Source organism: Pseudophryne corroboree, chromosome 2 (assembly GCF_028390025.1).
Source record: "Pseudophryne corroboree isolate aPseCor3 chromosome 2, aPseCor3.hap2, whole genome shotgun sequence".
In the NCBI taxonomy this organism is placed as follows: Eukaryota; Metazoa; Chordata; class Amphibia; order Anura; family Myobatrachidae; genus Pseudophryne; species Pseudophryne corroboree.
Window position 1 is genome coordinate 228983398 of NC_086445.1, and position 26082 is coordinate 229009479.

At 43.9% G+C, this 26082-nt stretch overlaps 1 protein-coding gene across 5 annotated transcripts in view; it reads right to left on the reverse strand.

Moving 5' to 3' along the window:
• Positions 1–26082, reverse strand: part of LRP1 (LDL receptor related protein 1) — a 486645-nt gene that overhangs the window by 242940 nt on the left and 217623 nt on the right. For all 5 annotated transcript variants that reach the window (XM_063952427.1, XM_063952428.1, XM_063952429.1 and 2 more), the window contains 4 exons: positions 23777–23920; positions 20063–20299; positions 16201–16381; positions 4765–4987 (listed from right to left, as the gene is read on the reverse strand). In XM_063952427.1, the coding sequence (XP_063808497.1) occupies positions 4765–4987; positions 16201–16381; positions 20063–20299; positions 23777–23920 (785 nt within the window). The remainder of the gene's footprint in view (positions 1–4764; positions 4988–16200; positions 16382–20062; positions 20300–23776; positions 23921–26082) is intronic.

Here is a 26082-nt window from a genome sequence, read left to right on the forward strand (position 1 = left end):
ATTCAGGCACTTTACTCCAACCCTTCGTCCAGAATTCGGGTAAATGGCAAGGACTCTTGTCTATTCCAAATTTCCAACGGTACGCACCAGGGGTGCCCCTTGTCACCATTAATTTTTGCTATGACTATCGAACCCCTGGCATGTATGGTTAGAGCGAACCCTGATATTAAAGGTATACTAGTTGAGGATGTGGAGTTTAAATTATCATTATTTGCAGATGATGTCCTGTTAACTCTTTCCTCTACCCATACATCCATCCATCCCTAACCTATTTAAAACTCTATCATCATATTCTCATTATTCAGGGTACCGCATCAACTACTCCAAGTCGGAAGCCCTTCCCTTGCATCTCAGTGAGGAAACCAGGTCTCTCCTTGCCACTAACTTTAACTTCTCTTGGCGCTCCAAGAAAATTAAATATTTAGGTGTGTTTATCACGAGTTCCTATGGGTCCCTGTATTCCGAAAATTTCCCAACCTTTTTAATTGTATTGAATCTGATCTACGAGCTTGGGACAAACAGATCATGTCCTGGTTTGGACGTATAGTCTCGGTGAAAATGAACATCTTACCCAGGCTTTTATATCTGATCCAAACAATCCTGGTACGCATCCCCGCAGAGGCTTTGTGTAGAATGCAGAAACTCTTCTTAAAATTCATATGGTCTGGTAAACCCCCTAGAGTTAAGACTTCCACCCTGATAAGAGACCCGGTGGCTGGAGGCAGAGGTTTACCGGATATCCGCAAATACTATCATGCCACTCACCTGAGCCAGGCACTTGCCTGGTTCTCTCAAACACCCCACTTACCCTGGATACAAATTGAACTTTTGTCGGCCAAGGTTTCCACTCTAGTTTCCTTACTTACACCTATTAAGCCTCATCAGAAGATACAAGCGTGCGCTCCCACTACAAAACTCACTTGCTTCCTATGGTCTTTCTGCATTCGGCATTATGGTCTCTCTACTTTCCCATCCCCCATCACTCCTATCTGGGATAACCAGGATTTCCCTCCTGGCTCCACCCTATGTTCCCATTCGTGGTTCCACCTGAATTCACGTCCGGAACTGGTTTTTGATTTTATTGAGGGTGCTTCCTGGTGCTCCTTAAACACTTTAAGTGACAAATATGGTATCACCCAACCTGTTCTTTACGAATTTCTACAACTCCGCTCTTTCTTGAGTTCCCTCCCAAAGTCTGAGGTCATTCGCCAACTTACCCCTTTTGAGCAACTCTGTGTTTACTCTCCTACACGACAAGGTATTATCTCTATATTGTATAGTTTATTACGTTCACTGAACTCAGCAGACACTCTGCCTCATGAAAGTAAATGGGAGCAGGACTTGGGCCCCCCACCTGGGGAGGATTCCTGGGAGATCATTAGGCAAAATGTCGCCCAGTCCTCTATTTCCTCCCTAGTAAAGGAAAACTCCTATAAAGTATATACCAGATGGTATCTGGTCCCAGCGACATTGCATAGGATTTTCCCTGGGTCCTCCCCATTGTGCTGGCGAGAGTGTGGTCAGATTGGAGACATCAAACACATCTGGTGGTCCTGCCCCAAAATCCGCCCTTTCTGGGTCCAAGTGAAGACCCTTATTGGATTTGTTCTTGGCACCCAAGTTACACTGGGTCCTTGGACGGCCTTGCTGGGCCTGCCTTTGTCTAATATTAGCAGCCGCACAAATTGTCTTGTACTCCACAAAAAAAAGCCCAGTATTCCTCCCATGAGTATGTCACTGTCCAAAATTTGGTATATCTCCACGATGGAGAAAACCACAGCTTCTTTGCGTGATAGGTCGGACAAATATATGAGAACATGGGAACCCTGGTTCAATTATGCTAAAACCTCTATTTCCCGGGTGCGATTTACTGTATCAAAGCCTTATTGTTTAGGTGCCAAATTCATCGAGCATTTGTTCCCTGTGTTTAGGCCTGATGGTGGTTATAGCCATCATCTATGTAGCAATCTAACCGTGAATACCCCCCTAAGTGGTCTCCTTTTCCTTTCCTTCCCCACCCTCCCTCTTCTCTCTTTCTTTCTCTTTTCATCTCTGATCTTCTCTTTCCTCTTCTCTTCTCGACTATCGTTAAATTACAGAAAATCTGTTGTCGAAACTTCTATTGCAATGCTGGGGCACCCCTCATTTCTATGTTTCTACATATCCTATGGGATATCATGTGTGTTCATTTGAAGTTATTTGGTGTCAACGTCTCCTGTTTGACCTGTATTGATTTATTCGACATCTCTTCAATAAAAATATTGCATTAAAAAAAAAAAAAAGTAAACCGGAAACCTTGTTACTGTGAGGAGCTCCTTAAATATAACACTTAAATCAAGAACGCTGCTACAATTGAACTTCCCACAGGATAATCTATCAAAGCCTCCTATATATTGCCATGTAAAGTTGACTGGATGTCCACTTAATGTCCACAATTGCCACATTTTGTTGATTATATTTATTTATCTATTTAATTACTTATGTATAGGGGTGTATCTAGGGGCCCGAGGGCCCACGGCAAAATAAGAGACTGCCCACCCCCCTTCCCCGGGACACAGAGGGGAAGTTACAGGGGACGGGAGGGACACTGAGGGGGAGTTGCAGGGAGGCTGAGAGCAGGGACACTGAGGGGTAGTTATAGGGAAGGTGAGGGCAGGAACACTGAGGGGTAGTTATAGGGAGAGTGAGGGCAGGAACACTGACGGGGGAGTTACAGTGAGGCTGAGGGCAGGGATACTGAGGTGGAGTTACAAGGAGGGTGAGGGGCATTGAGGGAGAGTTACAGGAGAGGGTGAGGGCAGGGACACTGAGGGGGAGTTATAGGGAAGGTGAGGGCAGGAACACTGAGGGGTAGTTATAGGGAGAGTGAGGGCAGGAACACTGATGGGGGAGTTACAGAGAGGCTGAGGGCAGGGATACTGAGGTGGAGTTACAAGGAGGATGAGGGGCATTGAGGGGGAGTTACAGGAGAGGGTGAGGGCAGGGACACTGAGGGGGAGTTATAGGGAGGGTGAGGGCAGGGAAACTGAGGGGGAGTTATAGGGTGGGTGAGGGCAGGGATACTGAGGTGGAGTTACAGGGAGGGTGAGGGGGAGTTACAGGAGAGGGTGAGGGCAGGGACACTGAGGGGGAGTTATAGAGAGGGTGAGGACAGGGAAACTGAGGGGGAGTTATAGGGTGGGTGAGGGCAGGGATACTGAGGGGCAGTTATAGGGTGGGTGAGGGCAGGGACACTGAGCGGAAGCCTGCAATACACACTCCCCGTCCCTTTCCTCCCCACGTAGTAACACCCATGGCAGCGCTCACTCGAGTCAAGCTCCCAGACCAAGACCAGTTATCACACAACACACGGGCTGCTTCCTGTCCCGGAGACATAGTCCAAACATTGCCCCAACCGGGAGACCAGCAACAGATTAAGATACCTTAACACGGCTCCCTCTTTCCTTCTGTGCAGGGCTCTTACACAGCAGCTAAAGGAGCGAGAGGTGCTGCTGGGCGGGCAGCCATAGATGAAAAAGCCTGACAGACCAGTGAAACAGGCAGCAGCAGGAAGTGGCGCTATACGTGGCTGGATACGGCGCCATCTGTTGTCGCTACTCGTTTCATTGACCTGTCAGGCTGTTTCACATGCGGATCCATACCCCGCCCGCCAGTGTCTCCTTGTCTCCGTGCTCTGCAATCCACCGCTGCGCTGCTGTTAAGGTGAGCCGGCAGGGGACCGTTTTAAAAAGGGGGCTTACCCCCAGGGCCCCCCTCCCCCTTAATACGGCTCTGGGCCGCCGTGGGTGGCACAGCCAGGCAGCGCCCCCTTTCGGCTGTCGCCCCTGGCGAGTGCCATCCTCGCCAAACAGCAGATACGCCCCTGCTTATGTACGACTATATGAAATACCAACCAGTAAAGCGTCTTCCCAACCATGAGCTTCAAGCATTTAGCTAACTGTGGGGTCTATTTATGAAGCTGTGAAAAGCGTGGAGAGGTTAGTGAAATTTCCCAGGAGACTCAGGGATCTATCATGAAGTAGTGAAAAGAGTGGAGAGGTTGCCCATGGCAACCAATCAGCTGTTACTTATAATTTTATAGCATGCATTTTATCAGTGTTACTTCAACACTGATTGGTTGCCATGGGCAACTTCTCCACTCTTTTCACTACTTCATGATAGATCCTTGAGTCCCCTGGGAAATTTTATCTTTGCGTATATCATCTTTTTAAGAGATATAGGATGGGATGTATTAACATACATCGCAGCGATGTTGACCGCATATGTACTAACATATGCGATCAACATCGCAATGCGGTGACGGAGGCCCCCCGCGATACCTGTAAGGTCTCTGTCACCTCTGTGGGCTCTACCTCTATTCAGCTGCCGGGAACAAGGCAGCAGGCTATCCCCGGTGCCTTCTCCTCCACCCTGCACCCGGAAGGACCTCTGGCTGCGTTGCTAGGGGGAGGAGATTACCTTCTGGAACCAGGGCTGCCTGGAGGAAGGTATGCCGGGGGCGAGGGGGGTCAGCGTCTACGGAGGGGGCGGCGGGTTTGCGGCGGCCGGCGATAAGAAGCCCATAGGTTTCTACAGGGTATCGCCATCCAGAGATGGCGATACCCTGGGCAGCGAAAAACCGTCAGTGTGGTCTTAGTACATTTGAAAATACGGTAAAACCCCCATTTTTCCCTTAGTACATCCCGCCCCTAATCTCTCATCGAGTATATGAAAATGAAAGAACAAACTTTTTAAAGAAAAAAAAGGAGTGAAAAGTTTTCTAACCTTGCGGCCAGTACCGTTGAGGTATACCATTTCAATACGGTCATAAAAGGCATCCACCCAGTATAATATCTTGTTCGGAATGTCAATGCTCAGACCGTTTGGCCACAGAACAGCTTTAGACGTAACAAAGATGCTCCGGTTAGAACCATCCATCCAGGCTTTTTCAATCTTTCCACGTTTGCTATCCTTGGGATCTTCCTCCCAGTCTGTCCAGTACATCCACCTTAAACACACATTTTAATTAAGCTATGAATGACTTGGAATGTACAGCTATCCAAGATGTACACTTTGCCTGCTCTAAATACTAGAGCAGCATGGAACAAGATACAGAAGGTGAAAAGTTCATAAAAAATGTATTATAAGAATAAACTTAGATGTAACATCTGTAATAATAACAGAAAGTTAAATTAACTAGGTAAGCCTACCAGAAACCTTTAATAATCATGATTGCAGTGGTGTTAATTTGACTTTATTATATATGTGTCAGAAGCAAATGAATAACAAGATTGATGCATCAACAGAGCAAGGTATGGACAGCTTTGAATTGTACAACAAGGAGCCTTAAATGGAAATACATGCGTCTTGCTTTCTTCCAGCAAGATAAGTGGAAACAGATGTAAGGTGGTACAGCAAGTGTCAGCAAAAAGTTCTAATCGTCTGAAAGCATTCACACTAGGTATGAGGTCTTAAATATCTATTACAGGTTGAGTATCCCATATCCAAATATTCCGAAATACGGACTTTTTTGAGTGAGAGTGAGATAGTGAAACCTTTGTTTTTTGATGGCTCAATGTACACAAACTTTGTTTAATACACAAAGTTATTAAAAATATTGTATTAAATGACCTTCAGGCTGTGTGTATAAGGTGTATATGAAACATAAATGAATTGTGTGAATGTAGACACACTTTGTTTAATGCACAAAGTTATAAAAAATATTGGCTAAAATTACCTTCAGGCTGTGTGTATAAGGTGTATATGTAACATAAATACATTCTGTGCTTAGATTTAGGTCCCATCACCATGATATCTCATTATGGTATGCAATTATTCCAAAATACGGAAAAATCCCATATCCAAAATACCTCTGGTCCCAAGCATTTTGGATAAGGGAGACTCAACCTGTACTCTCAAGTACAGCAGGCACCAAAATGGGAACATTCATTAAATAAGAAGCATATTCATAGTACGCACCCTTGTAATAAAATAAATAAAATTACCCTTGTAATAAAATAAATACATTAAATATGATGTTTGCGATGATGATGTAGCGTGCTAGTTTGTGAAAGGATGTGTACTCATCTGAACTGTACAATACAACTGCATTCTTTGCATTATAATGCAGCTAGCGAGGCTTGATTAAATAAAAAGAACGTTATTTGGAGAGGTGATGAGGTTTACAGTAGATGCTTAGAATATCAATCAGGACCAGAGAGATACACCTAGCTACAATATAAGAGTACAATTAGTGAAATATTCAAAATGTCCGTGTGAACGATAATGTGGTCAGCACAGTGCCATAGTGGTTAGCATCGTTGTCTGACAGAACTGATGCAATGGGTTCAATGGCCACCAGGAGCCACACCTGTGTGGAATCTATATGTTCTCCCCAGGTTTGTGTGGGCTTGCTTCTTGCGAGCAGGGCCCTCTCCCCATTGCCTGCTTTATATAACTGTCTCTGTACACAGTAAAGTCTGTATTTGTGTAAATTAGCAAAACAGTTTGTATAAATCTGTTCTTCTGTAGCTTGCTGTTGTTCTAGACCCTTTGTGTAATGTAATGGAACATCTTATGTATAAAGAGAATATTAAATAAATATATTCTCTGCAAAGTGTTGCATAAGATGTGGGCGCTATATAAAAAACAATGGGGTCCACTTCCGGTTCCATGGAGTGAGCTGCTCCATCTCACAGCTCCGCTCCGTGCCCGACTAATTTGCCACTTTTACAAGGCCTTACCGCCTCCAACCCTCACCTCTTTAACCCTCCCCACCTGGCGTCTACCTGTGATGGACAAATTTGTAACAGCCACGCAGCCGCCGCGCTCGCAGCAGCAGGCGCTGCTACAAGTGAAGAGAGGAGCGGTCCTGTCATGGCGCCGGACGGCGTCTCCCTCGATCACACCACGGCGTCCAAGAAGTCTGTGGCGGATACGCAGGACTCTGACCTGACATCCTCACTCAGGCACCGTGACAGCCCGCTTCTGTATGGGGATCTGGTGGACGCCATCTCATCCACCATGAGCCCGCTGCTGACCAAGGCGGTGAGTGATATTACAGCGCAGCTGCAGCACTTAAACACACGGGTCTTCACAGCGGAGAACAGGATAGGCTCCATGGCTCACAATATTGCTGATATGCAGTTTGAAATTAAACGTCTTGAAAAAGACTATTATGCCTTTATTAATAAGCTGGAGGAAATCGAAAATCGTTCCAGACGGAATAACATCAGGATCGTGGGTTTGCCTGAATCCCTAAAAGGGGCTTCCTTGGAGAATTTTGTAACTAACACATTACCCACCCTCCTTGGCATCCAGGATGCCTGTAAAGATATGGTTATAGAACGGGTGCATCGTATTGGCCCCCCTCCCCGCCAGACTGACACCCGCCCCAGAGTAACCATCTTTAAATGTCTGAGTTACACACATAAGTTGGAAATATGGCGTGCCTCCAGGAAACAGCCTGTCTTGAATTGGGAAGGCAAAAATCTCAGACTTTTTCAAGACTTTTCTGCTGAATTGACGAAAGCACGACGTGCCTTCTCCCCTATCTGCTCCCGGCTCATTGCCGAGAAGAGAAAATTTGCACTGATATATCCCGCTAAGTTAAGGATCTTCGACAAGTATAGACATTATGGGGTATATGCAATTGCGGTCGAATTCGCGGCAATTTTCGCCGTTTTTTAATTCGACTCAATTCGACAGGTGAATCCCGGAAGGTGGCTTCCGGAATTCACCATATTCAATGAAAAACGGATTCGCCAGAGTCGCGGGCGAAAATCGGCCGATTTGGCGGATTTTGCCGCGATTTTAAAAAACGGTAAAAAAAACGTGAAAAACCCGGAAAAAAAATGGCGTGGGGTCCCCCCTCCAAAGCATAACCAGCCTCGGGCTCATCGAGCTGGTCCTGGTTCTAAAAATGCAGGGGAAAAATTGGCCAGGGATCCCCCGTATTTTTAAAACCAGCACCGGGCTCTGCGCCTGGTGCTGGTGCCAAAAATACGGGGGACAAAAAGAGTAGGGGTCCCCCGTATTTTTAACACCAGCATCGGGCTCCACTAGCTGGACAGATAATGCCACAGCCGGGGGTCACTTTTATGCCGTGCCCTGCGGCCGTGGCATTAAATATCCAACTAGTCACCCCTGGCCGGGGTACCCTGGGGGAGTGGGGACCCCTTCAATCAAGGGGTCCCCCCCCCCCCAGCCACCCAAGGGCCAGGGGTGAAGCCCGAGGCTGTCCCCCCCCATCCAATGGGCTGCGGATGGGGGGGCTGATAGCCTTTTGTGATAATAAAAAGATATTGTTTTTTCCAGCAGTACTACAAGTCCCAGCAAGCCTCCCCCGCAAGCTGGTACTTGGAGAACCACAAGTACCAGCATGCGGGAGAAAAACGGGTCCGCTGGTACCTGTAGTACTACTGGGAAAAAAATACCCAAATAAAAACAGGACACACACACCTTGATAGTAAAACTTTATTACACACTACCGACACACACATACTTACCTATGTTGACACGCCGACTGCCACGGTCTCCGACGATCCGAGGGTACCTGTGAAAAAATTATACTCACCTTCCAGCGTCCAGAGATAAATCCACGTCCAGAGAGTAAAATCCACGTACTTGTTTAAAAAAAAAAAACGCAAAAACCCGCTCCATACCGGACTAGAAAGGGGTCCAATGCTTTCACATCAGACCCCTTTCTCCCGAATGCCGGGACATCACGTGACTCCTGTCACTGACGTCCCTTCAGCCAATCAGGAAGCGCTACTTCCGTGGCGCTCACCTGATTGGCTGTGCGCTGTCTGTACTGTGACAGCGCATCGCAAAGCCACTCCATTACTTTCAATGGTGGGAACTTTGCGGGTAGCGGTGGGGTCACCCGCCGGTCAGCCGCTGACCGGCGGGTGACCTCACCGCTAGCCGCTAAGTTCCCACCATTGAATATAATGGAGGGAGCTGTGCGATGCGCTGTCACAGTACAGACAGCGCTCAGCCAATCAGGTGAGCGCAACGAAGTTGCGCTTCCTGATTGGCTTAGAGACCTTTCTGTGACAGCTGTCACTGACAGGTCTCATTCGTGGAAAGGTGTCCCATGTGTCAGCATGGGACCCCTTTCAGTCAGTTATGGAGCGGGTATTTGCGTTTTTTTATTTTTAACAAGTACGTGGATTTATCTCTGGACCATGGCTGAGGTGAGTATATTGATCTTTTTTTTCAGGTATCCGTGGATTCTACATGGAGAAGAGGACCGATGTCGGCGTGTGAACATAGGTAAGTATGTGTGTGTCGGTAGTGTGTAATAAAGTTTTACTGTCGACGGTGTGGGTGTCCTGTTTTTATTTGGGTATTTTTTCCCCAGTAGTACTACAGGTACCAGCGGGCCCGTTTTTCTCCCGCATGCTGGTACTTGTGGTTCTCCAAGTACCAGCTTGCGGGGGAGGCTTGCTGGGACTTGTAGTACTACTGGAAAAAACAATATCTTTTTATTATCACAAAAGGCTATCAGCCCCCCCATCCGCAGCCCATTGGATGGGGGGGGACAGCCTCGGGCTTCACCCCTGGCCCTTGGGTGGCTGGGGGGGGGACCCCTTGATTGAAGGGGTCCCCACTCCCCCAGGGTACCCCGGCCAGGGGTGACTAGTTGGATATTTGATGCCACGGCCGCAGGGCACGGCATAAAAGTGACCCCCGGCTGTGGCATTATCTGTCCAGCTAGTGGAGCCCGATGCTGGTGTTAAAAATACGGGGGACCCCTACTCTTTTTGTCCCCCCTATTTTTGGCACCAGCACCAGGCGCAGATCCCGGTGCTGGTTTTAAAAATACGGGGGAACCCCTGTCAATTTTTCCCCCGCATTTTTAGAACCAGGACCAGCTCGAAGAGCCCGAGGCTGGTTATGCTTTGGAGGGGGGACCCCACGCCATTTTTTTTTTTAAGATTTCACCGTTCCAGCATAAAAAAAAAATAAAAAAAAAATAATATTTTAAAAAATATATAAATAATATTTGTGCCTCCAAAAAAAAAAAAAAAAGTACCTAATCCCTTCTAATATAAATAGATCTGCTATTCCCCAAAAAAAAAAAACACAAAAAAAAACATGTTTAAAAATTTTTTATTTGTTTTCACCCTCCAAAGTGTGGCGGATTGAAAATGACGAATTTGCTGTCTAAAAGCACTGCTGTCGAATTTCCAAACTTGAATTGAATATGCTTTGGTCGAATTGCAGCACTTATATCATTGCAGACAAGTCGAATTTGCAAAAATTCGAATTTCAAAAAGTCGAATTTTGAAAGTCCGTTTTTTGGTCGGAAAGCACTGAATTGCATAGGCGATTTTTTTTTAGGGTCGAAAATGACCCGAAATTCGACAATTTCGGGAATTCGACCACAATTGCATATACCCCTATGACTTTACCACCCCGGATGAAGCTGCTGATTTCCTCTGCGAAGGTCGCTCTCGCTCAGATGCGGACATCTCTGACCCTAATTGACCCTGCGGATCTCAACAGTTTTCATCGCACCGCTGTTGCTGCTCACCGCATGCAAACTGCTTTGTCCCAAAGCTTGAGGCTCAAGTCTTTGCAATTTTTGTTATTTATGTTCATATATGGTTCCTGCTCCATTACATGTTGTCCCGCCTTAAGATGAGGTTTCATGATCTAAATTCTCCCCGGGCACGGAGGGAGTAATGCTCCGGGTTTATGTTGGTTTGGTCTCTGTACCTAGGGGTTCTCCAAATTTTTCTGGGCTTCCGGAAGTTATGTGAATGTTTCATAGCTGTCCTGAACGCGCTAGTCGGGTTCTTTAGTGTTTTGTCCTTGTCTTTGTGTCCCCCACCCCACCCCCTCTGTTGTTTCCCCAGTGTCCCACCTCCTCCCTGCCTCTCTATGGGCTCTACTAGTTCCCCGCTCCTTCTCCCTGGATACCTTACAATTCAGATTACAATGCATGTGTATACAATATGGCTGAAATTAAGATTGGGTCATTAAATGTGGGGGGCTTTAACTCCCCTGCGAAGCGGAGGAAAATTTTGCTGTACTGTAATAGATTACATTTAGATATTGTTTTTGTTCAGGAGGCACACCTGGTTCCTGCGGAAATGTTGAAACTACAAATGTTGGGGTGGAAATTATTAGCTAGTGCTTCTTTTAATTCCAGGTCCCGTGGAGTAGCCATATTGATTAAACGTCAGCTCCTCTGAGAGCTTCTAAAAATGATTCCTGACACGGAAGGCAGGTTTGTCATCGCACACATTACTCTACACTCCAAACGATACACTTTATGTAATGTATATGCCCCGACAGTATACAAAAGACACTTCTTTGTGAAATTGATTACGCTATTGACACCTTATATGGATGAGGGTCTGATGGTCTGCGGTGATTTTAACCTCATCTCAGATGTTTACCTGGATAGGTCATCTGCCCCCTCACACTCTTTCTCACTTCCCAAGTACTGTATTCCCCATTTTACCACACAATTGTCCCTAGTAGACATCTGGAGAGTTATAAATCCCACTGTCAAAATATATACCTGTAGACTACCTGTTGCTGTCCCTGGCCTTGTTCACGAGAGTCTCGTCCGTGGAGATTGAGACGATATCAGTCTCGGATCACTCTCTGCAGTGGTTCTCTTTACACGTTTCTGACGAACCCCCTAACAAAATCATATGGCGTTTCCCATCCCACCTTTTGACCTCCTTGGAATTTAAATCTATGCTTCAAACTAGTTGGGAGGAATACCACGCAAATAATCGGTCCGACGCGATTGATAACCCCCCTCTATTTTGGCAAGCAGCTAAGTCGGTCCTACGGGGAAACGTTCCGTCATATGTGGCCCATTTAAACAAATCTTACGCCGCCACTTATTTATCATTGCAGAGCCTGCTATCCACTGCCTACTCAGCTTATTGCCAAAGCCCTACGGTGACCAATAAGCAAGTATACCTCACTGCTAAGACTCACTTCAACAAATACTTAAACAGTAGAGGTAATCAATCCTTATATGCGGTTAATTATCGCTACCACCGGTTTGGGAACAAGTCCGGTAAACTGCTAACTAACATGTTAAATGGCACGAGACCCTCCTCTTTAGTTCACCCCCTAAGGAAACCAGTCGGATCCCTGACATCCTCCAAAGTCCAAATTGTCTCTGTCCTCAAGGACTTCTATGCTTCCCTTTACTCACCTGGCCCTTCTCTCTCCCCTGAGAATGACGCAGTCACCTCCTCCATGTCTCTCCCTGATTCTGAATACGTTCACCCTAGATTATCCACGACACTAGATACAGATTTGACGGCCCCCATAAGCCCAGCGGAAGTCTCCTGCGTGGTTAGGTCCTTAAAACAAGGCACAGCCCCGGGCCCCGATGGGTTTGGTAGTAGCTTCTACAAGCTGATGCTTCCATGCATTCAGGACACATTGGTGCTCGTTTTTAATCACATATTGCGGTCGGGTCAGGCCCCTTTATATTTTAATGCCGCTTATATCAGAGTTTTACCTAAACCAGGACAAGATCTGACCCTGCCAGCCTCTTATAGGCCGATTTCCTTGTTGAACTCGGATTCTAAGATTCTAAGATTTTGTCTGAAAGGCTTAAAAAGATTTTACCTTCTATTATACATTCGGATCTAACCGGGTTTATTTCAGGTAGGCACTCGGTCCTGAATGTACGGAAGGTCATATCGGCAATACAACATTTACAACACACCTCAGGCTCTTCCCCACCAGGCGTCATCCTGTCACTAGACGCAGAAAAGGCCTTTGACCTTGTTCTGTGGCCACACCTTTTTAATACCATGTCTAATTTTGGGTTTTCCTCTACCTTCATCTCTTATATCAAACTTTTATACTCCAATCCCATCTCTCAGATACTATGTAACGGACAGATTTCGGACCGCTTCCCCTTATACAGGGGTACGCGACAGGGGTGCCCTCTTTTCCCTCTCCTCTTTGCAATTGCCATCGAGCCACTTGCCATCCTATTACGCAACTCATCTGGATTTAAGGGTATTACAATCTCCAACTGTGTATTAAAAGTTTCCCTCTATGCAGATGATATGCTACTCTTCATCACTGACCCACTTACCTCGATCCCACACATTATGACCCTGATCGAAGCCTTCGGCTCAGTTTCCGGCTATAAGGTAAATGTAGAAAAATCGGAACTGATGCCGATAGGTTCATATTCCTTAGATCTATCCTCTGCTCCTGCTTTCTCCCGGTTTCAGATGAATTTGTCTCAAATCAAGTATCTTGGGGTCCATGTCACCAGCAGGGTAGAAGACTTATATAAGGCAAATTTCTCCCACATTATTAAAAAAGTGACTGCCTTGATGCTGTCGTGGAACCATCTTCCTTTATCTCTATTGGGGAGGACGTCGGCGGTGAAGACCGTTATATTCCCTAAAATATTTTATATGATTCAAATGCTGCCTGTTGCCCTCACCAATGGTGATATCCTCTCCATCAACTCCGCCATCTCCTCGTTTCTATGGAATGGAAGGCGCCCCCGAATTGCTCTGGCCAAACTTATGCTTCCTAAAAAATTGGGAGGCCTGGGGATTCCTGATATCAAATCTTATACCACCTCTGTTTTCTTCCGCTATGCTGGTGACTGGTTGCTAGATGACTCCACCTTCACAGACGTAGCACTTGACAATGCCATATTTTCTCCTCTCTCCCCCGCTGCACTATTGCACCGCAAATCCTCTAGTATCCCTCACTCAGTGTATTCAAATATCATGTTTCATGACACTTACATCAACTGGATAAGTCTTCACAAGAAACTGAAATGGGATTTTCGGTTCTCCCCGTATCTCCCCCTCTGGGGTAACCCTGACTTCTCCCCCTCCCTGAACAACCCTGCGTGTCGGGCTTGGAGACGAAAGGGTGTGGCTCTCGTGAACAAGGTCTTCGACCCAGGTGGCAATGTCCTCCCCTTCGCTGATATCCAGCAACAGTTCTCCCTTCCCAACAGCATGTTTTACCTATATCTCAAGGTCAGACATTATGCGCATTCACTCCCCCGCCCGGTCCACCCTCCGACCAACACACACATCATTCTCCACCTCCTACAGTCCCGTTCAGCCATAGGATACAGACTTCATTACATCTATCCCTGGTTCATTTCTGCCAAACCAGTGGTCACCCTACTTTCGAAGAAAATACTCTGCAGCTGCGTCCCCTCACTACATGCTCTGATCTCCTGTTTTCCCGATACTTCTCATACTCTAAACATTTGCAATCTGCCTACTTACAGGAGACCCACTTTAGATTTATTCATAGGGCCTACATCTCTCCCGCCCAGAGGAAACACATGTCCGGTAATGAACTAGGTGTCTGTATGAAATGCTCTATGTCTAATGCAAAGTTTTTTCACTGTTTTTGGGGTTGTTCCAAAATATATAGATTCTGGTGTAAGTTAATAGGTTATATCAACGAAATTCTTAATGTCTCGCTCTCACCCTCACCTGAAGCATGTTTATTATTTTGGTTTGACGGTTGGGTGCTGGGTCCTCGCCCCCATACACGAATCCCCTTCCTTGTCATTATTTTAACTCTGGCAAAAAAGTTAATACTACTTCATTGGATTAAAAAAATGTCTCCCACTATACAAGAGTTGAAATCTCGTCTTCTCCAGTTAATGTATTTTGACATGAGATCTTTGCTTCTCAATGAACCATTGTCTCTATCCTCATACCACAATAAATGGGACTCGTTTTTGTGCTCGTTAGACGCTCAATCAAAACGAACATTTTCGCTATACTTTGGGAACCAAGACTGGTCCAGAATAAAATCCCACTTTGTTTGCTGAAGGCCTCCTGCTATTCCACCTCCTTGCGTGGTACCATTATCTGGAATCTGTTACAATATTATGGACATATATACTCCGGCAAATGCTTCCTCTCCTTTACAGTTTAAGATTGTATCCATCTGTCATTCATTTGCTTATAATACACTGTACACTGGTATCCTTGGTCTAACCCTCCCTCTCCCCCCCCCCCCCCCCCTCCCCTCCCATTCTATCTTGCCCCCCCCCACCCCCTAGTTCTAATTCCTTTTGTTCCTGTCTCGTCTTTTAGTCTGTCTGTATTGTCTTAACAAATCCGCAGTTTGAAGGGTTTATGTTACTCTCTCTCACTCCTTGATTATATGACCTGTTGTTTGGTTTACTTTTACCTATTACAGGGAGTGTCTCCCATTGTGATTGTAAAATTTATTCACCTTTGAAAATACAATAAAATGTGTTTACAAAAAAAAAAAGATGGATTTCAGAAACTATCTCATCATCATATCTGTAAATTGAATTGTCATCCCCAAACATGTGTTTTCTATGCGTACTGTAGATACCCTGCACGGTGGATATAAAAAGTTTGTTTGTTTTTGTGATGTAAAATCTGAAATCATGAAGGCAGTAAAGAGATCATACAATGTCCATAACAAATGATGAAGGGAAGGGGGAAAAAAAAGTCTGATTGAATGCCTAGGTGGGCTCTAAACTCCTAAAAAAAAACACAACAACAATGGGGTCTATTTACTAAGCACTGGAGAGAGATAAAGTGGACAGGGATAAAGTACCCACTAATCAGCTCCTAAATGCCATGTTACAGTCTGTGTTTGAAAAATGATTAGGAGCTGGTTGACTGGTATCTCCGTCCACTTGATCTGTGTCTAAGGCTTAGTACATAGTCCCCAATGTCTAATAAATTTCAGTCACACTGTAAACAAAATAAAATTATATTGGTGGGTCAAGTGTGATTAAAGTTTCTATACTTTAAGTAACTCTAAATAGGTTAAACTGTTGCTTACAGATTGGTGTTATAGTTCTTTATTAGAGGTAATTTTAGGCTGTAATAAGCTCCCAGCAGAAGCCTTTAATAGAATATGCAAGATGGCACAGTCTAATAGAGGACAACTATTATATGGATAATATCAGTAATAAGGGTGACCAACAATAAGTGAGACCATCAGAAGTTAGCTGGTGGTTTGACATGTAGGGCCTGTTTTTGGTATAAAAAAAAAAATATTTAAAGTAACAGGAATCGTGTAAGACTTTAACAGACCTACTTACAGTAATATATCATTACACAGCAAGCAATACTTTGCAGTACTTTTTTCAGATACGCAAAATCCTAAAAATGCCCCCAAGCCTTGCCAATGTGATACCAGTGCTAATCTAGTGCCATGGATAGCAAACACAACACACATCTGTCTTACCCATTCAATGGGTCTACCACAATGGCTCTAGGATGAGTCATCTTGCCCTCTACTAAGATTTTCCGGGACTGTGAAGCCTTCTCCAGGCGTGCCGCACTGATAGTCTTCTTTGGCCCATCATCTGTCCAGTAAAGGTTGTTTCCCATCCAATCTACAGCAAGACCTTCCACATTATGGATACCTTTGAAACATAATTTGAATCTATTCAAAATACTGTAATATTCTCATTTAAAATCCCTTTTTGTTCAAAATACAACTGTGTAATAATAAGAGTGAGCTCATGTCTGCACACACATAATCATTAACCTCTGTGGTACTATCTGTGACCAATGCTAGAAGACTGAAAAGCAAAACATTTATTATTCAATATGAGACTAGACTAAGGGGCAGATGTATTAACCTGGAGAAGGCATAGGGAAGTGATAAACCAGTGATAAGTGCAAGGTGATACACACACCAGCCAATCAGCTCCAATATGTAAATGAACAGTTAGGAACTGATTGGCTGGTGCGTTTATCACCTTGCCCTTATCACTGCTTTATCACTTCCTTATGCCATCTCCAGGTTAATACATCTGCCCCTAAATTAGGTACTTTAGTTCCTAAAATACTCACCTTTTATATGTTAAACTTGCAGTTATCTCTTACCCTTCCCATGTAACACCAGTCCTTCATGATTGCTGCATTCTGGGTAAAGGATACATTTAACAGCTACTCTAGTAAATGAAAAAGGACATTTCTGCTTCTGTAGCTTGGGGTTGATGAAACCAGAGTTGAAGATACATTAATAATTTCAGATTGTGATTTTTCAGGAAGTGTTTTGTCAAAAAAATTAAATGCTTGAATTGTTCTATCTGAATTTCAGAAAGATATGAGGACCATTCAAATGAATTATATTGAGCAGTGTGGAGGTAAGCCGAGTACATATTAAGAATACTGGAAACTGTGACAGTTATTTGCAGCCATCCAGTAGGCACGGATTTTTCAAAATTAACTCCTAATGGGGGTGAGGGGGTGAAAGGAGTAAAATGTTCGGCCCAGCAAACTTTTGCCCGAGCACATCAGTTAGTTATAAATTATTTAGTAATACATTTTGTGATAAAGACAAAATTATCAAGTACAATAATTATGTTCCTACTTCACTACTGTGGATGATTCATCTATCTCTTCTTAGCAGTCAATAAAAAGACTAACTGGCTTCTTTAATAGCAAATGTTAAGAATACAATTGATTTGTGCAAAATCACTTGTACCAAATGTTCTAATGAATATTTATAGGAAAGAAAACAAAAACGCACTGAAAGTAAACTCTTAGGAAGCGATTCAATGCGCCCGTCGGAGCAATTAAATTGTAGCTCCAATCAGGTGCCCATTATTGTTGAATCGCGCAAAAGCATTGTGTTTAGTTACGTAAAGAGGGTGAACTCATCTAAAGTCCTGTTTAGGTGCCCAAGCAATGGACTTAGTGCATATTTCTTCTCGTCACCTCAGAGGGCCGCAAGAAAAAATGTGTCTGCTAACGAGTGCCCAATCAGAGCAGCAATTGAATTGCTCCATTGGACGTCCATTAGTTAAGGTGCCTGATAAAACAACCGAAATCCCCCTCATAGATCTACTATAGATTTAACATCTATGGGGTATATTCAATTGATGTCGGATCCTTTCCGATGGAAAGGATCAGACATTTGAGTATTCAATTAGCAGCCAAATCAGACAGGATTTGGTTGTTCCCAACAATGCCAATCTGACTTTTTGTTAAAGTCGGATTGACATTGTCGGAAACGGAGCTAAAAACCTGTCAGATTCGGACGCGATTCCGACAAAACACGTGGATCCGCGGCAATTCCGCCGATCCACGTTTTCCGACCTGTCGGAAAAATGGCAGCCCAATTTAATAGATCAAAAAAGTTTCCTACCTAAAAAAGTCTTAAACTGCCGTCTTTCCAACAAGACGGCAGTTCCGACTACTTTAGAATGCTGCCCTATAACCAACTCTCCAAAATATTCTGTGTACTTTACTCAGTTTCGTAAAAGCCCATGTTCCTGCATGATTTATAGTCATTGGATTAATATACAAATTGCATATGCAATTACATTTTTGTTATTGTTAGTTTGCCACAATAACTGGATAAGGCAATTAATGTACTTTTTGTCTCCAACTCCCTTACAAATCTGAGCTGTAAGTGACAGCTGAAGTGTCAGGGAGACAGACATCTGTGAACCATAACACCTAGTTAATTAGCTGGATTTTACCAGGCTGGACAGCTCATGTCACACACATAAAAGAATGTATAAGCCTCCGGGAACTAGGGGAGAGGGAAAGGGGAATCATTTGGCAGGGAAAGCAGGACTATTCTTTCATTCCTTTGCATCAACCATACTCAAAATACAACACTGCCTAATCAGGACTACTCACACAGAGAAAGCTCTAATCAGACTAGTTCAAGTGAATAGCTTTCATACAATATAACATACAGACCTGCCTTTGGCATCATTCATAAAACTGTGAATGCACACAACACTTGTGCATGTTCTGCTAGGTTTTTCTCCACTATTGATTTCAATGCTACCAATACAAAGTGCATTCTGTACAACAGGAACGAGATTTATATAAAAATAAAAAAATTGCAAGACCGTAAAGATATTTCACAAACTGCAAAAATGGAAAACAGCAGCACATATGTTCTCTTAGGATACAAGTGGATATTTTTGTGCATGCAAGCATGGATTGTGGGAGGAGACCATGGATCTACTGACTAATATGGCAGTATTTGCCAATGGCAGGAGTGGGGATGATCAAGAGGGTTTTCTCGCAGATTGGGTTTCACAAGCAAGCCTAGTTTTTTCACTTAAGTGCAGAAAGAAATATTTTGCAGGACAGGATATAATCCGCTCCCAACTGCCATGTTACAGGCAGAGATTGAAAAATGACAGGTAGGAGCCGATTAGTTGGTACTTTATCTCCCTCGTCGGACTGGTCCACAGGGTAAAAAATCTCCGGTGGGCCCCACCGCCTGAGGGCCCACCCCCTCCTCTGGGAATCAGGTTGTAGACGGTGCACTTTAACTCTTATATATATATATACACACACACACACACACACACACATACATATATATATACACACACACACACACACATATGTTACTTGGGGCAGATGTATTAAGCCTGGAGAGGTGATAAAGCAGTGATGAGTGCAATAGGTGATAACGCACAAGCCAATTAGCTCCTAACTGTCAATTTACATATTGGAGCTGAATGGCTGGTGAGTTATCACCTTGCATTTATCACTGTTTTATCACTTCTCCAGGCTTAATAAATCTGCCCCAATGTAACATGTATCATCGTCATTATCATGCATGCACTAGCAGTATTTACTATATCTATATATTTTATGGGGCACCACACCTGGCACTCTCTAATGGTTAGCCAAGCCTTTAGAGGCTGGCAATGCCCCAAGCTATGGGTCCCTACCATTACATTTCCTGGTTGGCCCAGTCTGACACTGCTTAGTACATCTGCCCCATAGACTTATAATGGGATGCACTTTGCACTTCAGAATGTATATTTTAAGATACAGTTCGAGCAATGTAATAAAAATACACAATTATGATTCCCATACCAAAAGGAATTCCACCCTCACAATGAAGCCATACATAATGCTAATTTTAGCAATATTTTACTAGGAAAACTGAAAAGATGAAGTGAATGAAAGTTAATGTACTGTAGGACTAAGCTTACTGCGATGTAAGACAATGATGTAGGCAGATAAACAGGTGAACTTGCACACAAATAAACACTGCAGATCCACAGATTTTGCAATTCATGAATGACCCTTAGTGAACTTGGTAATAAGTGCCCCACCTTCATGGAGAATATTTTCTCGACCAGTGCCGTCGATTTTCTGTCTCCCGATCAGAAAGCTTGTGGTGTCTGCAAAGTACACAAACCCATACTCCGCATGAAAGTCCAGAGCACGAGGGTTCATTAGGTTCTCGATGGGTATCATGTGTTCGTCTGGTATATTGGCTCCCATGTCCATCCCTCGAATGATACCAGGACGTCCTCGACCATAAACCAGGAATAGTTCATGTTCCGGCTCTGAAACAAAAACAAGTCCTGACTTAGTAATTGCTGACGGTATACAAGGGGGCTGTAAATGAAAACATAGGGTTTTATCGTTCCATTATTACACAAAGAGATACTGTCCTCAACCTTTCTGCCATTGTAATTTTATATTTATATACTTGGTAAGGATAAAAAAATTATTTTTAAAAAATACACTGTTTACTGCCTCATAATTACTTTTTTAGATCTCAAGATTTGTAGTTAAATATTAGCAGATAGTTTAAACAATTTACAGTAAAATTTTGTCCCCATCAACAAGCACTGGTCAACACCCTATGGACTCTTCCAGTTATACTTATGCTGGAAAACCTTTTGTGCTTTGAAGTGGATAAAGCTTCCCATAGAAACTGCCAGGTCCATTCACGGCCACAGCGCTTGGTATTTCGGGTATTTCAAGACATATCTCCCTCATAAACAAAACCTACAGCAATTTAAAACTCTCTGGGAAATCTAACCTTACGATTTATATTAAGATTAGCACTTTTCAAGAGTGACCTTTGTCCCTTCTGGTTTTTGTTATTTTAATTGAACACACCAGATCCCACACACTACAGATAATCTCCACTAAGGAAAGAGACTATAAATCCTTATTTGCGGATAATATTTTATTATATTTATCAAACCCTGTAATCTCTCATGTAATCATCTGCTGAAATTCACACTTTCAACAAAATGATTAAGGTTCTTAAGTAATTGCAATAAATAACAAACCATGAGTATCGGGATCACGGCTTTCACTTTTCTTAAATGACTAATGGTCTGAAATAATTTGGCATAGCAGTTACCAGCAACTTTTATACTCTGTAAAGGATACTGTATATTTCCCCCACTGTTCCAAAAAGATTTGAAGGAATATAGGTTACATAATAGGTTACTCAAACTTTTGGAATGGAATTAGAGCCTCAATTAAAATGAATATTCCCCTCAGCATTCTTTGCCCATCAAGGCTCAATGGTTCTTTTTTATAAAAAACAACAACAAAAAAAACATGTATCAAACACAATGGCGGATTACCAGTGGGTGCAGACATGCCCCTGAGCCCCCTCATCTATCTGCCACAACTGTCATAGGTGCTTCTTCATTTAGGGAGAGGGGTGGTAAAATCTGGAGGACTGGGGAGACCACTACCACATCAGTGCAGTGTTTGGATCCACCGCTTGTAGTCTGTCGCCTACAGTCTCTAGAGTCAGATTGGCCAGTGTCTGGCTCCACCCCTGCCTCCCATAGTCTGTCACTACAGTCTCCAGAATTGTGAGAAGCAATAGGGGAAGTTGGGGCCACCACTTGACTTTGCACACAGACCCACTAATTCCTAGAAATGCGTCAGACTTAGGGGCCAATTTATCAATGAGTGATGATGATAAAATAATAACAAATGGTGATAAATGGTGCTCCAGTCAATCAGCTACCGTCATGACCATTACCGTTAAGAGCTGATTAGCTAGAGCACCATTTATCATACGCAATGAGTTTTAGCACTCATTGATAAATGAGCCCCTATATTCTGAAGGAAGTGTGTGAGCCCAAGACTCTCTTAAATACAATCAAGCAAACCAAAAGGAATATGTATCAAAGCTTGGAGAGAGATAAAGTACCAGCCAATCAGCTCCTGTCAGTTTATAGTGTGTTTGAAAAATGACAGTTATCAGTTGATTGGTTGATACTTTATCTCTCTCCAAGCTTTGATACAAATACCCCTAAGTGACTTGCATGGCCACCTATCTGTCCTCCTAAACGCTGGGTTGTTATTGAGCAATCAGATTGTCGACTTGGATCTAAACTATACATTATTTCTAATTTTTTCCAATTCCTATATAATGTTGGGGAGTGTGAAAACTTACAATACGTACAGATCACCATTTCATGCTCACACTCAGCTCTTCACAGTAATTATTTAGCACAATTGTTTTTAAAAACAGAGAAGAGGACTTGGGAAAAGAAGTTGATATGGCTGAGTGGACTGATATCAGAAGAAGCCGGAACGAGTTCAATTTGCACCATCACAGGTAATTTCCAACAAATTGCTCTTTTGTTGGACAAATTGTGGCCACTGACTCTTTCTGCCACACCAGTGGAATTGTCCCGCAATTTCCCAGTAAACTAGTTCTTGTAAAGATTTTCTCCCAGCACATGCCTTTGAACATACTGTAAGTCAATATCACCTTAACAAAATGTTTGGACAGAAAACCAAACCACACAACTAAAATGGCCACCAAGGCAAACATCTGTGTTGCAGTTCCATCAAGAGGAATTGTGAACTGGAAGCATAGCTATTGTTCTACAAAGTATGTTTAGGAACATGTTATTTTATGTTAAATAGGTGGTTGTGGCTCTCTGGAATAGTCAATGTCCAGCACTGCAGCAGAGAAGGGATTTTAGCTGTACACTCTTGTAGAAACTTACTTTAATGTATTTGACATTCTGACATAGGAAGTCATAGGTTACTAACTGTATCCTGGAATCAGCAAAGGCCAAGTGTTTTCTGTTTATTCGAATTTCCTGTAGAATGGTGTAAGCATAACGGGGCTCTGGGTTCTAGAAACTGGTATCCTCTGACTATCTAGAGAAGAGTGTAACATCTATAAAGATCTGATATTCCTAAGCACATTCAGTGTGGTCATTCTATATTTAATGCATTTGGAGCTCACACACATCTTCTTGCATAAAGAAACGTCTGCATCTGCTTGTGTCCTGTGACCGCTAAATGCTATTCCCCAAAATTCACCCTCTGCATCCTACCAAAAGCTGCACTGAACTATAGGAACTGGCCTGTGAGGAATTAAGTGGACACCAACCAGGTGGTGTAGCAGCAGAGTGACCACATACTAAGAAGTACACCACTCCAGATGCTATTGGAAGGCGCATGGGAGACGTGGCTACAGGAGCTGGTGCAGGAGTATGGTGAAGGAATGGTAGGAGTCTAACAGGCAGTTACTGAGGTTGGCTGGGAATGCCTATACCCTAGGAGTGGCTAAGTAAGCAAACAAGTTGCTCAAGGAAGAGTAACCTTCTACGTAACTCATAAGTAAGGTCACCCGGGCACAATATGTTTGTACATGCCAACAAAAACGATCTTGTAATGTCCTTTATAAAATGGTACTTGCCACTCATTGTCATATTATAGAAATATCACTTTTTACTGTGGTTCTCAAATTAAAGTGATATTTTATACTTATTCTCAGACTTCTGCTTGAACTGTAGTATAAAACATTTATAGAACCCATCACAATATTTTCTTTTATATCCCCCTCTTTCATTTATTCTCTTGACAAAATGAAAACCACACAACTCGATCTGCCATTGGATTTAAACATAACAGTTTTTTATACATATAAAAAATAATGTCAAGTAAAATAAAATAAAACATGGATAAGATTGAGAATAAATTATGCAACAAAATATTTAAACTCAAAATATAACAATACTGCATCAAAGAGGTGCAGAGCTTACTTTTGCATGACTTGCCATCACTGCCAAGGCTGAACCCCGATCGGCAACGACATGTTTTGCTTTTATGAGTGTTGGAAAGCAGACAAATATCCGAGCAACCTCCGGGCTTCTTGTACTGATCCAGCTCACAGGCGTGGCTCCTCACTGGAGGGAAATTCATAAGGCAATCACTGCTTTTGTTGTAAAAATGACACTATAACTATTTAATGTGGCACCGCAAACTGGTGCAGGACCACATTTACTTCTAACCCATTCAAGCCATCATTCTGCATAGCACTTACTAGTAATTGTATTAATTTACAATTTTGTTTAGAGTAATCCACTTTATATAAAATGCCTGCAAAGCATGGCAGACTAACTACAGTAATATTAAACAGTCATACTCTTTGGAGAATCGCATTGTGTCTATGTAGCAATTGTAAAAGTGATCCCACTGATATTTAAAAAAAACAACAACAAAAAAAACACAACAGTAACAAATTATACAAACATTCAATTTATTTAGAAAGTCTTAGGGTAAAGTTATCCCAGAATAAAACAAAATCAATAATTTTCCACCATGCCCAACAAGAATCCTCCCAAATTTCAGAAGACTATAAAGGGTGAATGTAGGCCAATGACATGACTAAAAGTGGGTATGCACAGTAATAAGGTGGTTTTTGACTATATGCAAACTAAACATGAAACTGAAATAAGAGGTCACAAATTGCTAATATTGAATATTTACATACTGCATTTTTTAGAACATATTTCAAACCCTTTGTGTAATGCCATAAGTAAAGCAAAATATATACACAAAGCCTACATTCTCAACCTAATTCATACTACACAATACACTATCTATTACAGCAACCAAGGTTAGTGTAAGTGTCTATTCATGAAGAAGCGAAAAGTGTGGAGAAGTGAGCCAGTGGAGAAGTTGGCCATTGCAACCAGTGTTTAGGTAACATTTATAAAATGCATTCTATAAAATTATACGTACAGATGGAGACACCCTCATCGTTGCATTTTCTCTGCCTAAACTGAGTATTTGTTACGCCTTCGCTATAGCTCAGGTTGTTGAGGAGTAGCACGGAGAGGCTCATTGAGGTGTGACAACATACACAGCATGCAAAACACATATTCACCACTGGGTGGCTAATGCTCCACTAATCCAGTATTGTAGAGCACATAGCGGCCGATGGATATACAGTATAGCAGGGGTGGCCAAACAGTCGATCGCGATCGACTGGTCGATCGCGGACATGCGACCAGTCGATCGCGATCCGCCGCCCAGCCACCCGAAGCCGCGCCTCTCCTGCCTGCCACTCTGCCTCCTCAGTCTGGTCTGCGGCAGTGACGGCCGAGTGTATAGCTCAAATCAGGTGCCGGTTCGTTAGCCAATGAGAGCTCGCGGACCAGCACCTGATTTGAGCCATACATGCTGCCGTCACCGCCGGAGATCAGACTGAGGAGGCAGAGCGGCAGACAGGAGAAGCGCGCGCTGCGCTGCGCTCTCCACACACAGCACGGTGAGCTCTTCTATGGGGGCATATCTGGCACTGTGGGGGCACATAGCTCAGTGGGGGCATATCTGGCACTGTGGGGTCATATGTGGCACTGGGGGCATATCTGGCTCTGCGGGCACATGGCACTGTGGGGGCATATCTAGCACTGTGGGGGCATATCTGGCACTGTGGGCACATGGCACTGTGAGGGCATATCTGGCACTGGGCACATGGCACTGTGGGGGCACATCTGGTACTGTGGGGGCATATCTGGCACTGTGGGGTCATATGTGGCACTGGGGGCATATCTGGCTCTGCGGGCACATGGCACTGTGGGGCATATCTGGCACTGTGGGGGCATATCTGGCACTGTGGGCACATGGCACTGAGGGCATATCTGGCACTGGGCACATGGCACTGTGGGGGCATATCTGGCACTGTGGGGGCATATCTGGCACTGTGGGGTCATATGTGGCACTGGGGGCATATCTGGCTCTGCAGGCAAATGGCACTGTGGGGGCATATCTGTAATCTGGCGCTGTGGGGGCATATCTGTAATCTGGCACTGTGGGGGCATATCTGGCACTGTGGGGTCATATGTGGCACTGTGGGGGCATATCTGGCTCTGCGGGCACATGGCACTGTGGGGGCATATCTGGCACTGTGGGGGCATATCTGTAATCTGGCGCTGTCGGGGCATATCTGTATCTGGCACTGTGGGGGCATATCTGGCACTGTGGGGTCATATGTGGCACTGCGGGCACATGGCACTGTGGGGGCATATCTGTAATCTGGCGCTGTGGGGGCATATCTGTAATC